At 44.8% G+C, this 15,964-nt stretch overlaps 1 protein-coding gene across 1 annotated transcript in view; it reads left to right on the top strand.

Moving 5' to 3' along the window:
* CLCN4 (chloride voltage-gated channel 4) overlaps positions 1–15,964 on the top strand; it is an 81,928-nt gene that overhangs the window by 55,265 nt on the left and 10,699 nt on the right. Inside the window, exons 10-12 of the mRNA XM_033201010.1 lie at positions 1,408–1,594; positions 2,626–3,024; positions 9,618–9,834. Coding sequence (XP_033056901.1) covers positions 1,408–1,594; positions 2,626–3,024; positions 9,618–9,834 — 803 coding nt within the window. The remainder of the gene's footprint in view (positions 1–1,407; positions 1,595–2,625; positions 3,025–9,617; positions 9,835–15,964) is intronic.

The raw sequence follows: 15,964 nt of genomic DNA, 5'->3' as shown, positions 1-15,964 counted from the left end.
AGGTCAGGAGTTTAAGACCAGCCTGGCTAACATAGTGAAACCCCGTTTCTTCTAAAAATACAAAAATTATCTGGGCATGGTGACACACGCCTGTGGTCCCAGCTACTCAGGAGGCTGAGGCACAAGAATCACTTGAACGCAGGAAGCAGAGGCTGCAGTGAGCCGAGATCATGCCACTACACACAGGCCTGGGCGACAGAGCGATATTCCGTCTCAAATACATAAATAAATAAATAAATAAAGTCTAAGAAATTGTTTACTTCAGTGTGTTGTAGTGGTCAAATACAAACCTGAATTTGGGCCTTAAGAACAAGGATAGGTGGACCTTATGAAATAGCTGGGTGTCTCTGATCTGTCATCTCCTAGCAAAGGGATTTGTTTACATGTCTCAGGAAGATGCTGGTGACATTTTATGATGCTTGCAGAGAAAAGTCTCCTTTGATGTTACAGGGATATAAATGATGTAGAATAAGGGGAAGTTCAGAAGGAACAATTTCCTAAGGACTGTTCTAACTCTAGAAATCACACCCAGGGATCCAAACTTCACTTGAATGAAGTTAAAGTTCTGCTTCCATCCTCAGATGGGTGACCACCTGGGGCTGGCATCATTGCAGCTGCTGCCTAGGGTCAGCGGTCAAGTGTCATTTCAGTGACCACAGGGAGTCAGGCATGTTCTATAGCACATGTGTGGTCATTAGATAAACTAAAATGTATCTTCATCCAGCAGGGTAGAGAACACACTGGTACCAAGATGTTTTAGTTTACATTCTATTTCTTTGCTGCCCCTATCCTGGCTTGAAAATATTCATAATACTTATTGGAAAATGCACTTCATTAGGAAGAGGGAACTGCCTCCCTCGTCTCTCTCTGACAGGTATTCAGCCACCACCTACTAGAGAGGGCAGGCAGCCATTGAAATGCTTTCTGGAAGATCCAGGGTGGCTGCAATGATGGATTCAGCTTCTTTATTTTACCTGGGAGCAGTCACAGGCCCGTCTTTTCCGTTTTCATGCTGTGGCTTGACATTTAATTTTAAAAGCCATTCTGAATGACATGGCAAGGGGAGAGAGAAAGTGGTGTCTCAAGTGACAGATGCTCACTTTGAATTTTATTTGCAGTGGGGCTTATTCTTTAATCCACAGCAGGCGAACCCAGCCAGCTTTTGAAGGAGAGGGAATCAAAGTATAAAATTGCATTCTCTCTAAGTTGCAGTAGATATGACTGACTAAGCAGGTCAAATCATTTGTCCCACCTTTCCCCAGCTGACCTATTTTGCAGAGTTGCACCTCCTCTGAAGACTGAAGCTAAATGCAAGCCTGTCTTCGAGGGGGAATGTGTTTCCTGGGGGTTGTGAAGCGGGGATTCGGTCTTTTCCCCTCATGTTGCTTTTCTCTGTGTCTCCTCAAGATCCCGTCGGGCCTCTTCATCCCCAGCATGGCTGTGGGCGCGATAGCAGGCAGGATGGTGGGAATTGGCGTGGAGCAGCTGGCCTACCATCACCATGACTGGATCATCTTCAGGAACTGGTGCAGACCTGGTGCAGACTGTGTCACGCCAGGGCTTTACGCAATGGTGGGAGCTGCGGCCTGCCTCGGTACGACCACGGGTGGGGCAGGGAGGGGGACCGGGGAACCAACCTGGCTTAGAGGACTGCCAGGAAGGAAGACATGGACTTGAACATTTTCTTTACTGGGGATAGGCTGGGTTGTGTGGCTATAACAAGTAAACCCCTAAATCACAATGGCTTAATGCACCAAGGCTTATGTCTTGCTCACTATGCGCGCGCGCACACACACACACACACACACACACACACATACAAACAGATGCCCTCAACTTATGATGGGGTTTACATCCTGATAAATACATCATAAACTGAAAATATAAGTTGAAAATGCATTGAATACACCTAATCTACCAAACGTTATGACTTAGCCTACCTTAAACATGTTCAGAACACTTACGTTTACCTACAGCTAGGCACAATCATCTAACACAAAGCCTTTTTTATAATAAAGTTGAATATCTCTTGTAATTTATTGAATACTGTACTGAAAGTGAGAAACAGATGGTTGCCTGTGTACTTGAGGCATGGTTTCTACTGAATGCATGTTGCTTTTGTACCACGGAAAGTTGAAAAATTGTAAGTTGAACCATCATAAGTCAGGGACTGTCTGTAAATAAAAAACTTGGTTTAGCAGAAGGTTCTTCTCCACCTAATCATTCAGGGGCACAAAGGTGGGTCTGTCCCCTGTCTATAGTCCTTAAGAATTTCTGTGATGTTCTGTTTATGGGGTTCTTGAAGAGCACCATGCTTGCTTAGTCAGAAGCTTGCAGAGCCCATGTGGGATCCACTCACCAAAAAGCTTGTGTGGGCCAGGGTGAATAGACAACCCGGGATCCCTCATTGGAGCAGAGGCCCCAGTGAGATTCAACTCCAGTGCAAAGCCACATTTGACAGGGCCTGGCCTGGGTTCCAGAGGCCCAGTGCAGGAAACATGTGGGAGTGTCTGCTCGAAACAGGTGTGAGGGGAATTTACAGCCTGTCTGTCATTTTCCCCAAATCATGCTTCCATGAGCTGCCCCGGTTGCACTTTGGAATTTTACTCCTCCCCTCTGTTGCAGGTGGAGTTACCAGGATGACGGTATCATTGGTGGTCATCATGTTTGAATTAACGGGGGGTCTGGAGTACATCGTGCCTCTGATGGCGGCGGCTGTGACCAGCAAGTGGGTAGCTGATGCATTTGGAAAAGAAGGCATCTACGAAGCCCACATCCACTTAAATGGGTACCCTTTCCTTGACGTGAAGGACGAATTTACTCACCGCACACTGGCCACCGACGTCATGCGGCCCCGGCGGGGAGAGCCACCGCTGTCGGTGCTCACGCAGGACAGCATGACCGTCGAGGACGTGGAGACCCTCATAAAGGAGACCGACTACAACGGCTTCCCCGTGGTGGTCTCCAGAGACTCCGAGCGCCTCATTGGATTTGCCCAGAGGAGGGAACTGATTCTCGCAATAAGTGAGTAAAGAGAGGGAAGCTCACATTTCACCAAGAGCCGAATGTCATCCTTTGTACCCCTAACATTATCCAAGATTTTCGAGGTGATGTGCATTAAGCCAGGGGCTCTCAAACTTTCACCTGTCTCTGGGTCACCCAGGGGTCTGGCTCAAAAGCAGATTCTGATTGAGCAGGTCTTGGGTGGGACATGATACTACATCCCTCACAAGTTCCCCATTAATGCTAATATTGCTGGTCCCCACATCACACTGTAAGGAAAAAGGCTTTAAACCCAAGTCTTGGGTAGACATTCTCGGTTGGAAAGTGACTGCATGTTTGCAAGCAGCCCCCTGGCCCTGCTCCGCTGCTGCCTTTCAGCAATTGTTGGCTAAAGCTGAGAAGGAAGAGGGGCGACAGCCTGGAGTGGCCCAGGCTGAGCTGTCTCAGACTTTCAGGTGAACCAGCCATCCGGCTGAGATCGTGAGTTCTCTGCCCCAGACACCCTTGCCACCACACAAGTCTTTTGCTTCACTTTATGATGTGATGTCTGATTCCGCAGTTAGAGGCCCTTGTGGGTAAATGTGCAGACACCGCTGGAACCAATTGCATGAGATTATTTTCCTCTTGTGTTTGAATGACAATCAGCTGCACTGAGGGGCAGGCTGTTGAGTTGGGGGAGGGGAGTATGGGATGATGCCCAGGTCAGGGTGTCCCAAAGACAGGTGGATCAGAGAAGGTGTGGTCAGGGTGTCCCAAAGACAGGTGGATCAGAGAAGCAAGCCCATGGGCCCCTTCAGCCTAGGGATGGCTCCAACAGAAGGGTAAGCAGGAGGTAGGAGAATTCCTAAGACAGAGGGGGCTGAGGGCTGCGGACTGAGGGCCAGAGGTCTGGTTGTGAGTTGCTGGGACCCCAGGCAAGGAGGAGCTGTGAGCCTTGGAGAGGTAGAGTCCTGCCAGGCTTCAAGGTGGCAGGGGCAAGGACCAGCGTGGCACATCCACGGGCACGCTCAGCATCCTTGCTCTGTGATCTGTACAACATTCCAGCATCTCATGATAGACCAGGGCCCATGGCATGGCTCCCGTGCACACATGACAGTTTTACTCTATATCTTCCAGAGTATTCTTGAAGCTTGTCAATGGGACTTTCCCTGGTCTGATGTTGGAATGGCCCACTGTGAACACATTTCCACCAGGCAACTGCTTACTTCTCTCGTTGTCCTTTGTTTCCTGTTTCCAAGGCACCTCCCTTAACCTCTTCCCAATGTTACATAGCTTTAAAATATCTTTAAGGCATCCTCATCAAAGGCTTTATAAAAATAAGTTTAGATAAGCTATCCTCTCCCATTTTAGCTTGACACTCAAACATTTTTACCTCCTCCAAAGCAAAAATTGATTTGGTATTTTAGACGCTGTAGCAAGTTTGTGCTTAAGTGTTCAGCGATGCTTCTCCTTATTATAGGTCCTGTTGCTTAACAGGTAGGTAGGTGCCTTTGTGTAAATATTGCCTTATAAGTAATGAGGTTTTTTAAGGTTGTTTAAGTAGGGTTGGGTTTGTTTAAAAATACTGTAATCAGCAGCCTTTAAAAAGTTTTTCATTCCCTAGGATCTTTTAAGCAAAGGTTGAAATTTAAAAACTAAGGTAATAAATGTCACAGAATCTATTATCTATTGTATAGCTCCAGGCACACCTGCTAAGAGGCAGCTTACTAATTTTGCTGAAACCCATTACTGTAATCAAGTGGAAAGCAGTAATTGTCATCAACCGGTTAGAGAAGAAATTTAAGCTTACCAACCAAGTACTCTTCTAGAAGCTATGTTTGGAATGTCTGAAGAGGCACCACACGGTGTAAATACTACCTATATGCTTTCAGTCAGACCGATAATAATATAGAAGGTGCTATTTACATGATTTGTGCAAAGGGAAGGAGTGTTTTGCTCTGAGGAATCAGAAAAGCTGTATTTTTGGCCTGTGGAAATAGAAGAGTCCCTGTACGCTGGTGGAGAAATACAGGTGCATGACCTGTATTTGAGGAATCTTGTGCCATTTTATGAGTATAGAAATATGACAGCATTTAGCTAGACACTATCCCATGCCAATTTCACTTCCTAGAGGAATTGGGAGCAAAGATTATAGACAGATCCAAGATAGTATGGATCAGAAAAGAAAGGTAAGTGAGGTAAATAAGGATTTTTCTTACATATCATGTTTAAAAATTGTAGCAACTGCTCACATGGAGCTGAAAATGTTTTGTTATGTTTTGAAATGCCAAAGCATGGCGTTATCTTTGTTAGAGAGCACTTCGTTAGCACCACCTGGACAACGTGACTCTTCACCATCACATACTAGCACATAGGGCCATATGCGACTCTTGCCCAAGTTCCTGGCAAATGGGCCTTTACTTCTGGTTGCTCTGCAAATATGAGGACTCGTCTGTACTCAGCAGGGCTCAGGTGCTTCTTGTCTTGAGTTCTGAAGTTAAGTAGGGTTCAAAGAGGACTCAGCGGGGAGTCGCAGAGATGATTAAAGGGTGGAAAGTTAGAGTTTCAGGGAAGAGTTAAGGAAACTCTCAGGTTTTTTTGGTCGGGTGGATGATTTATTAGGCTGGTACAAAAGTAATTGCGGTTTTTGCCATTACTTTCAATGGCAAAAACCGCAATTACTTTTGCACCAACCTAATAATAATTTTTCTCCAGTATGTGGAAGATGCTTAGTTGCAGAAAGGGGTCTATATCTAGCACTGAACAAGAAGTTAAGTGTCAGATCTGTCAGACAAGGGAGAAAGAGGTTTCTGCCCGGGAGGGCTGTTAGTCACTGGACTCGGTCATGGAGAACAGTGGTGTCATCTGCATCTTTCTGTTGGGGATGTTTATGTATATACATACACACATAGAGGGACTTCTCCATGCTTTAGTGGACAGACAATAACTTGTAAAATAATCTGCTTTTTCTTCTGTATAGTCTTTACTTTTTTATCTTATCTTTGTACTACTTCTGTGGTTGCTTTCAATTTTCCATTTTAACCTGTCTTATTAATTATATCTGTCTTATGGACGCGTTTAAAAAATTTTTTTTGAGACAGGGTCTCGCTCTTTCACCCAGGCTGGAGTGCAGTGGTGCGATCATAGCTCACTGCAGCCTCCACCTCCTGGGCTCAAGCAGTCCTCCTGCTTCAGCCTCCAGAGAAGCTAGGACTATAGACTCGCACCAGCATGTCTGGCTAAGCATTTTTAATTAACAGGATGATAGACTATTACCTCCCTAAAAACACAGTTCACGTGGGAGTACTCCTCCTCAGCACCACTGACATTTGGGGCTGGATGATTCTCTGTGGTGGGGCTGTCTTGTGCACTCTCGGGTGTTGAGCAGCATCCCAGGGCTCCACCCACTGGATGCCAGGAGCACTTGCCCTTTCCTATTGTGATAACCAAAAATGTCTTTAGACATTGCCAAATGTCCCCTGAGGGTGGGGGCAGAATTGCTCCCAGTTGAGAACCATTGCTCTAAAGCCACACTCAATAGCCTAATGAATATGTGATTATTTCCAATTTTGAAAAATTTCTTGGCCTATCACATAGTTTGTGAAATTCCTCTTACTCACACTTTATTATTTACCATCTCTACATTTGGCATATGAACATATTGCTTCTAGGAAATGGAATGTTGAATAACCTTAGCAGGTGCTCATAAAATGTACACTCCTTTTTTTTTTTTTTTTGACTAAGTCTTGCGACGTTTCCCAGGCTGGAGTGCAGTGGCGCCATCTCGGCTCACTGCAGCATCCACCTCCCAGATTCAAGCAATTCTCTTGCCTCAGACTCCCGAGTAGATGGGACTACAGGCACATGCCACCATGCATGGCTAATTTTTGTATTTTTAGTAGAGACAGAATTTCACCATGTTGACCAGGCTGGTCTCGAACTCCTGACCTTAAGTGATCCACCGACCTCAGCCTCCCAAAGTGCTGGGATTAGAGGCATGAGCCACTGTGCCTGGCCTAAAATGGACATTCTTTTTCAAGAGCTGTGGCCACTGAGACTCATTCTAGTAGAATATATGACAAACCTCCTACATTAAAGACAGTTTTAAAGACAGTTTATTTTTAAAACATTTAAAAATGAAGTTTATTACATTTTTTCAAAGTGAAAATAATACTCCAAATATTAGGGAAATCAGAAGCAAAAGGAAACATTTAAAAAGCTACCTACGTTCTTATCACCAAAGAAGACATGATTGATATTTAGTGAATTTCCTTTTTGTCTTTTAGCTCTTTTAAGAAGATGCATTTTCAGTTGTATTGTTTTGGTTTCTTCTTCAACACAGACTCCCAAGTGTTCCTGGGGTCTGTGGGTCTCTTTTCTTGTAGCACTGGCTCATCCCTTGGGTGAGGAGTTAGTTGGTTTATCCTTTCACACAGGAAATATTTCTTAAGTGTCCACCATGTGCTGATACCATCCTAGAAGCTCAGAGTCCAGGGATGACAGCACACTGCCTCTGCCCTCTGTGAACTTACATGCAGGCATTTTCGTGTTTGATGATTTCTGGTCCAAACTGAGAGTAGATGTTTCACCTAGTAGAGAGTTGCAAAGAGCTTTCTTGCTGGTTCTTCTTCCATTCATAGGCTTTTGCCTATTCCTAGCACCTCTACCCACAAAGTTTGAAGCCTCCTGTAAGTCTGTAATAGAGTTCCAAAGTGGCCTAGCAGAACCTTTCTGAGGAGAGTAGCAGTCGCCACTGTGGGAATAGCAAGGTGTATAGCTCAGGCGTCTGGCTCTGACTCTAGCTGATGCCTATATTTTTGCTTGGCAGTAAATACCTTGTGGGCTTTCCTTTCTGATGCCTCCTATGTGAGATAGGTTCAGTTTTATGTGGCAGGCAGAACCAGATACATTGACATTTAGTAGACCTACTCATTCATTCATTCATATGTGCATTTGACAAATATCTGTTTTGTGTCTACTATGTGCTAGGCATTGTCCAGGTGCTGGGAGTGCACTGCTGAGCAAGAGTTCATTGAGCTAGTAGCTGTTAGAATTGGGGCTTCTAACCCAATCAGTAGGTTCAAAGGAGATATAAGCATGTTATTTATTTTATTGTAGCAAGTGGATCAACCATTTATTAAATTGTATTTGGTTTAAGAAGGGGTTCAGCAAATCCGTGTCATCAACTCTCGATTGGGGTTTGCGGCTTGATCCAATCCTGACATTCACTCAGTGGTTGAAATTGATGGAAATCCTGTTAGTGGGACTTTAAGAGAATCGGCTGGTCTATGGAAATGAGCAAATAAGTATGTGTTGCCAGTTGCCTCCCTGTCTTAGTGGGTAAGGACAGAAACATCTTGGTTTAGGAGAGAAGTACGTAGTATATATCAAACAGTCTACGTTTGAAAACATGTTGTGCATCAAAGTCGTCTGGTATTTGTGGCAGAATCATACCCCATTTGATGTAACTTGATTTAACCTGACCCATATAATGTGAAGGCATTTGCCCAGCAGGCCCTCTGTTCCTCTTTTAAACAGAGACCCTTTTTCAGACTCAGCCTGACCCCAAATGCTGCCAGTTTTCCATTAGAGTACTCTATTGCACTAAATGGCCTTAGAGGAGGCAGTTAGAATTTTATTTTTGAAAGAACAATATAGGTGAGTGGTAGTCTTTGAGAAGGCAAGAAATGTATTATGGAAACCAGGATCCATTTTAAAGCAAGCCTTGCTGTACATTTTCCCTAACCTTTTCCCATGAACCAAAAGAAAGATTAAAATTCCAACAGAAGGAAAATCGCCTTGGAGAAATATCTTGAGACCAATGGATTTATTTCATGTGTGACTTAAAATAGCCTGGGTTTCTAGCACCGCGTTAAGCTGTATTTCTAATGAGTTCCTGTTACCCTACTTTTCTTCAACTTTCTTTCACATGGCTTTTTCTACAGACAGAAATAGGCTAATTGCTACCATAACAGTTTTACTGTCTTTCTTTGAGAGATCCACAAAATGGCCCATTTTTAAGACAGGAGATCCGAAGGGTGGTGGGGGGGTGGGGGGGATGCAGCTTTTCTGGGGTTGTTTCTTTGGACCCAAGGGTCGCATTTGGGATTGAGCTGCATTTCTGGGCTGTGAGCCTGGGCTGGCCGTATTGATTTCTTGTTCCTCCCAGGATTCATAATGCCATTTGGGCCAGTTATAAGTTAGTTCGTAAAAAGAAAAACAATGTATTAAGGTCATCGGGCAGCTAAGTAAGTTTCTTGTCACGTCAAACTCCAGCCCATGATGAGGTGAAGGAGCATAAGGAAAGCCAGAATGGAGGGCCCTGGGCTGTTTGGGGTGCCTGGAGTCTGGGGGGAAGCAGTGAATGTCCCCAAAGGGGCCATCTGGGTCAGGCCCATATTGCCAGACTTTGGCAACAAATGATCCGGCCACAGCAGGGGACCCTCACACAGCATTAGCTGCAGAGAGATGCCAAGTCCACAGATGTTTGGCTAAAGCCCCTTATTAAGAATGTGTGGTTCATCCTCCAAACCTCTTTTCTGTGGGATTCTAGATGCTGTGTGTGAGTGTGGGGTGGGGAGTTGCTCAGCAAGGGGTTTTTGTGTGGCTTATTGTTCCTGCTCACCCCATTCTAGAGAACGCCAGACAGAGGCAGGAAGGCATTGTGAGCAATTCCATCATGTACTTCACGGAGGAACCCCCCGAGCTGCCGGCCAACAGCCCACATCCCCTGAAGCTGAGGCGCATCCTGAACCTCAGCCCGTTTACAGTCACAGACCACACCCCAATGGAAACTGTGGTGGATATCTTCCGGAAACTGGGGCTCCGGCAGTGCCTGGTGACGCGGAGTGGGTGAGTAGCCGGATATGTGGCCAGAATGACCTAGGGAGAAAAAGATGAGTGAGACATGGTCTCAGCCCTGAAGGATGTGGAGGGCCACAGGGTGGAACAGTCCTTGACAGAGAATGGCAGTAAGCTGTGGTGAATGTGTTGAGAAGGAAATGTACAGGGGGCTTGGGACTTAGGGCTGAGCAGCCGTGTAGCCAGGGAAGGGGACGGTCCAGTTTGGACTGCTGCCTGGGCTGAGGGAGGTTGAGTAAAAAGGGGCAGAGCCACAGGAGAAGGGGTTGGCGTTGCTTTTCTACAGCCCCCCCGATATGTGACACTTGGCTTAGGGAGGAGGTTCTGCTATAACATGATATATGCGGTCCTCAAAATCACAGCAGTATGCAAAAAGTGATCCATGCAAACCACAGGACTTCTGGGAAAAACGGGGTTAGGTACACAACAGTCAAAAACTTCATCAGTGATACATGACATAAAAGAGGTGAGAATGTAATAAGAATGGTAGTACCAAGCCAGGTGCCATGAATGGCTCGTGCCTGTAATCTCAGCACTTCGGGAGTCTGAGGCAGAGGATCACTTGAGCCCAGGAGTTCGAGACCAGCCTGAGTGGCAAGACCCTATCTCTACAAATACATTTTTATAAGATCAGCCAGGTGTGCTCCTAGTCCCAGCTACTCGGGAGGCTGAGGCAGGAGGATCACTTGAGCCCAGGCATCCAAGGCTGCAGTGTCCTAGGATTGCACCGCTGCACTCCAGCCTCGGCAGCAGAGCGAGACTATGTCTTGTAAAAAGAAGAGTGGTAGTACCATGTTACACATTAGTTAAATGGTTAAGAATACAGGGATATTGCCGGGCACGGTGGCTCACGCCTGTGATCCCAGCACTTTGGGAGGCCGAGGCGGGTGGATCACAAGGTCAGGAGATTGAGACCATCCTGGCTAACACAGTGAAACCCCGTCTCTACTAAAAATACAAAAAAATAGCCGGGCATGGTGGTGGGCACCTGTAGTCCCAGCTACTCGGGAGGCTGAGGCAGGAGAATGGCATGAACCCAGGATGTGGAGCTTGCGGTGAGCCGAGATTGCACCACTGCACTCCATCCTGGGTGACAGAGTGAGACTCCGTCTCAAAAAAAAAGAAATACAGGGATACAACAGAAATACGTCACTTCATCTTAAAAAGGCCTGAAGTTGGCTGCGGGGTGGGTTTCACAAGCTCTGCCACTTATGAGTTACTGGGAAGGGGTGGAAGGAGGGGAACCTGAACTCAAGGGGAAGTAGTCACAGCAGGTGTGGATGGGCATGGCTCCTCACACATGCATGAACTGAGGTTGCTTGTGGATGTTTGGGCACGGGGCACGTGCATTTTGTGTATGCTGATCTCACTGGGTTCAGCTGGGTACAGTTCTCTGCATTTGCCTAGAGTTTCTCATGGATGAAATCACACATAAGCAAAGGTAAAATTCATATTATGCTCAGATTGTTCCTAATATATCAATTTGTTTGAAACAACTTTGTTTTTGAAATAAACATGATTGGAGAATGGAGAGATTTCATGACCCCATGGCATTGTCCCTGCTACCTCTTTTGTTTTGTGTTGTCACAAATCAGGAAACCAACAATGCAGTGATCGAGGGTCCACTGTAGTAGCACCAGAGGTGCACTTCCTTACAGGCCATTCCTTGGCCTCTGAGTGTCCCAAGTTCCATGGTATCAGAAGCTTGTGTAAGGGAAGGGGTTGGCTTGGTCAGGGTAGCCTGGAACCTAGGGTTATATCTGCCCATTTTATTCCTTTATGGGCTGGGAGTAGGAGGCAGGCAATGGGTTCTGGAGACATTGGTACCTAATAAAGTTTAGGCCTTTATAGACTTCAGAGGCTCAACTATCTAATATAGCTTATATTTCCAGAGCCGGCACACTCTAACACAGCAGTTCTCAACTGGGATGATTTTACCTCTCAGGGACATTGGGCAATGTCTGGAGACAATTTGGGGTGTCATGACTGGAGGGAGGGATGCTATTTGGCATCTAGTGAGTAGAGGTCAGGGATGCTGCTAAACATCCTACAGTGAACAGGACAGCTCCACAATAAAACATCTGGCCCAAAATGTCACTAGTTGTGCAGTTGAGTCACCTTGGACTGGATGTCCCTGTATAGCTAAATGAGCAATCCTATTCATTCTGCTTTCTTCCTGCTGTCCTGGTAGCAAGCACACGGGGGGACAGGCTCTGCAATTTGCAAATTTACCCAGAGAACTCCTGGCCAGCAGAGTGAGCGTCCTCCTTAGCTCTGACTACAGAGAGAGCAGTGTCTTGCATGTGGGAGGTGCAATCAATAGGGAAAAATAAATGAGTCCTTGTGTTTGACAAGGCTAGGGATCATTTCTGCTGATGAATTGTAAAGGAGCTCAAGTGGTTTTTGAAACTTGAGTGTGGATCAAAATGCCCTGGAGGATTAAACTTCCAGGTTAAATCCAGATTTCTGGGCCCTGCCACAGAGGTACTGATCCCTGGAGGTCTAGGGTGAGGCCCAAGAATGTGCACTCCTGACAAGCTCCCAGGTGATGCTGCTTCTGTCGGTCTGGGGACCCCACCTTGAGAACCACTGAAGTCGATTGATGCACTTGAGTTTCCCGTATTATACTTGGTATAAATACCACGGTGATTGCCCATGCTGTCTCAAGTGTGTAGCAGTTTCTCCTTTCCTTTAAAACAATAATCCAATGTCAGTTATCATTGGAATTTCAGTTCAGTCAGGAAACTCTGCCCTTAATGCCCACTCACACCTCACAGAGCCCCATGAGGTCTTCCTGTGAAGATCTGGGTGCTGAAATTGGCCCCAAATGTGCTTCAAGAAAGCAAAATTGCACTCTCTCTCACTCTACACCTTTTAAACAAACACAGATGCTGCTGCGTTAGTGCTGGCAAGGGATCCTTGTCTGCGGGGCCTTTCATCTCCTTGGGCTTCTTGCCAGGTCAGGCACGTCTCTGGCCAGCTCTCATGTTTGATGTGCTCGGCCACCCTGTGCCTTCCCTACTCGGGATGGCCACTAGCCTGAGCTCCACCACTGGCCTGGATCACCTGCAGCATTTCTCAAGTCTGGGGTTCAAGGGGCATCATAAGACTGGACCAGGAATTAGAATGCCACAATCTAGGAAGCCTCCAGTTGCTAAGAGTGAATTTGGGTGAGATTTTCCCTATGAAAGTTCTAGAAAGGAAAAGTGAGTAAGGGAGGCGGTGTCAGATTTTCCCCAAGCCCTGCTAGGTGGTCCACAGGGGCTTGGGCAGGGTAGCTTTCGCAGAAGAGCTCAGCTGCTCGAATCTGAATTATGTCCTTGGTCATAGATCCGGTCGTTTATAATTCACTGAATTTGCTTGAACTACTACCCAAAGGGGCTGGAATTTCAAACACTTGATTTAAATCAAATAGGACATTTCATGCCACTAACGAAGCCTGCTGGATTTGATGTTACCTCCTTCTGGGTTGATGTTCGGCTTTCTTCTTTTGTGATAATTATCATCACAGGCCAGGGCACAATTTATGCACGAACCCAAGGCAGCTCCTGAATTCATATTTCCCTAGCGCTGTTATAATCAACTTAACTTTTAGACATTACAGTCACAGAGCTTTAAAAGGAGGTTTTCAGAACGCAAATACTTGATCTTTTGATACTGTCTCCAGGGTGAAGATAGGGAAACAAAGACCAGGATTTATAGATATGGGAGGGTTCCGTGTATGTGTGTGTGGTGTGTGTGTGTGTACATATGTGTGTGTTATAGTTATCACTTTGCGAACACTAACAAGTCTTATTTTTTTCAAAGCAACATTGGTTTATTCAACATTATATTGAGCATCTATTTTAGCTGGGAACCGTAGGGGGCACAAAAAGTGTTTTTGTTGTTTTGTTGTTGTTGTTTTTTAAAAAGCCAAGCAGCTTGTTATCTACTAAGGAACATGGACATAATCCAGTTTAAGTGGTGCTACCCAAGGCAGGCTCTCCAGTGGGGACTGTTCTGTTTTTTTTTTTTTTTTAAATTTAATTTAAAGTTCTGGGATACATGTGCAGGAAGTGAAGTCTTGCTACATAGGTAAACATGTGCCATGGTGGTTTCCTGCACCTACCAACCCATCACCTAGGTAGGTACCCCACATGCATTAGCTATTTATCCTGATGCTCTCCCTCCCCAACCCACGACAGGCCCCAGTGTGTATTGTTCCCCTCCCTGTGTCCATGTGTTCTCATTGTTCAGCTCCCACTTATAAGTGAGAACATACAGTGTTTGGTTTTCTGTTCCTGTGTTAGTTTGTTGAGGATAATGGCTTCCAGCTCCATCCATATCCCTGCAAAGGACATGATCTCATTCCTTTTTATGGCTGCATAGTATTTCATGGTATATATGTGCCACGTTTTCTTTATCCAGTCTATCACTGGTGAGCATTTGGGTTGGTTCCATGTCTTTGCTATTGTGAATGGTGCTGCAGTGAACGTACGTGTGCATGTATCTTTATAATAGAATGCTTTATATTCTTTTGGGTATATGCTCAGTAATGGGATTGCTACATCAAATGGTATTTCTGGTTCTAGGTCTTTGAGGAATCACCACACTGTCTTCCATAATGGTTGAACTAATTTACATTCCCACCAACAGTGTAAAAGCATTCCTGTTTCTCCACACTCCCACGAGCATCTGTTTTTTCTTGACTTTAATAATTGCCATTCTGATTGATGTGAGATGGTATCTCATTGTGGTTTTGATTTGCATTTCTCTAATGATCAATGATGTGGAGCTTTTTCTGATATGTTTGTTGGCTATATAAATGGCTTCTTTTGAGAAGTGTCTGTTCATGTCCTTTGCCCACTTTTTGATGGGGTTGTTTTTTTCTTGTAAATTTGTTCCTTGTAGATTCTGCATATTAGACCTCTGTCAGATGGATAGATTGCAAAAATTCTCTCCCATTCTGTAGGTTGTCTGTTCATTCTGATGATAGTTTCTTTTGCTGTGCAGAAGCTCTTTAGTTTAATTAGAACCCATTTGTCAACTTTTGCTTTTGTTGCCATTGCTTTTGAGGTTTTCGTCATGAAATCTTTGCCTGTGACTATGTCCTGAATGGTATTGCCTAGATTTTTTTCTAGGCTTTTTATCATTTTGGGTTTTACATTTAAGTCTTTAATCTGTCTTGAGTTAATTTTTGTATAAGGTGTAAGGAAGGGGTTCAGTTTCAATTTTCTGCATATAGCTAACCAGTTCTCCCAGTACCATTTATTAAATAGGGAGTCCTTTCCCCATTGATTGTCTTGTTAGCTTTGTCAAAGATCAGATGGTTGTAGATATGTGGTCTTATTTTTGAGATCTCTATTCTGTTCCATTGGTCTATGTACCAGTACTGTAGTGTTTTGGATACTGTGGCCATGTAGTATAGTTTGAAGAACAAAGCTGGAGGCATCACGCTACCCAGTTTGAAGTTGGGTAGGGTGATGCCTCCAGCTTTGTTCTTTTTGCTTAGGATTTTCTAGGCTATATGGACTCTCCACCCAAAAACAACAGAATATACATTCTTCTTGGTGCCACATGACACTTACTCTAAAATCAATCACATAACTGGAAGTAAAACACTTCTCAGCAAATGCAAAACAACTGAAATCATAACAAGCGGTCTCTCAGACCACAGTGCAATCAAATTAGAACTCAAGATTAAGAAACTCACTCAAAACCACACAACTACATGGAATGGACAACCTGCTCCTGAATGACTCCTGGGTAAATAATAAAATTAAAGCAGAAATCAAGAAATTCTTTGAAACCAATAAGAACAAAGAGACAACATACCAGGATCTCTTGGACACAGCTATAGCAGTGTGAAGAGGGGAATTTATAACATTAAATGCCCACATCAAAAAGCTAGAAAGATCTCAAATTGACACCCTAACATCACAACTAAAAGAACTAGAGAACCAAGAGCAAACCCCAAAGCTAGCAGAAGACAAGAAATAGGCAAGATCAGAGTAGAACTGAAGGAGACAGAGACACAAAAAACCCTTCAAAAAGTCAGACCCAACAAATCCAGGAGTTGTTGTTTTGAAAAAATTAATAAAATAGGCTGCTAGTTAGAGTAATAAAGAAGAAAAGAGAGAAG

The sequence above is a fragment of the Trachypithecus francoisi genome, unplaced genomic scaffold (assembly GCF_009764315.1).
Source record: "Trachypithecus francoisi isolate TF-2019V2 unplaced genomic scaffold, Tfra_2.0 Lachesis_group6, whole genome shotgun sequence".
Taxonomy (NCBI): Eukaryota; Metazoa; Chordata; class Mammalia; order Primates; family Cercopithecidae; genus Trachypithecus; species Trachypithecus francoisi.
Note: the sequence above shows the minus strand (reverse complement) of the source record. Positions and strands in the feature narration are given on the sequence as shown.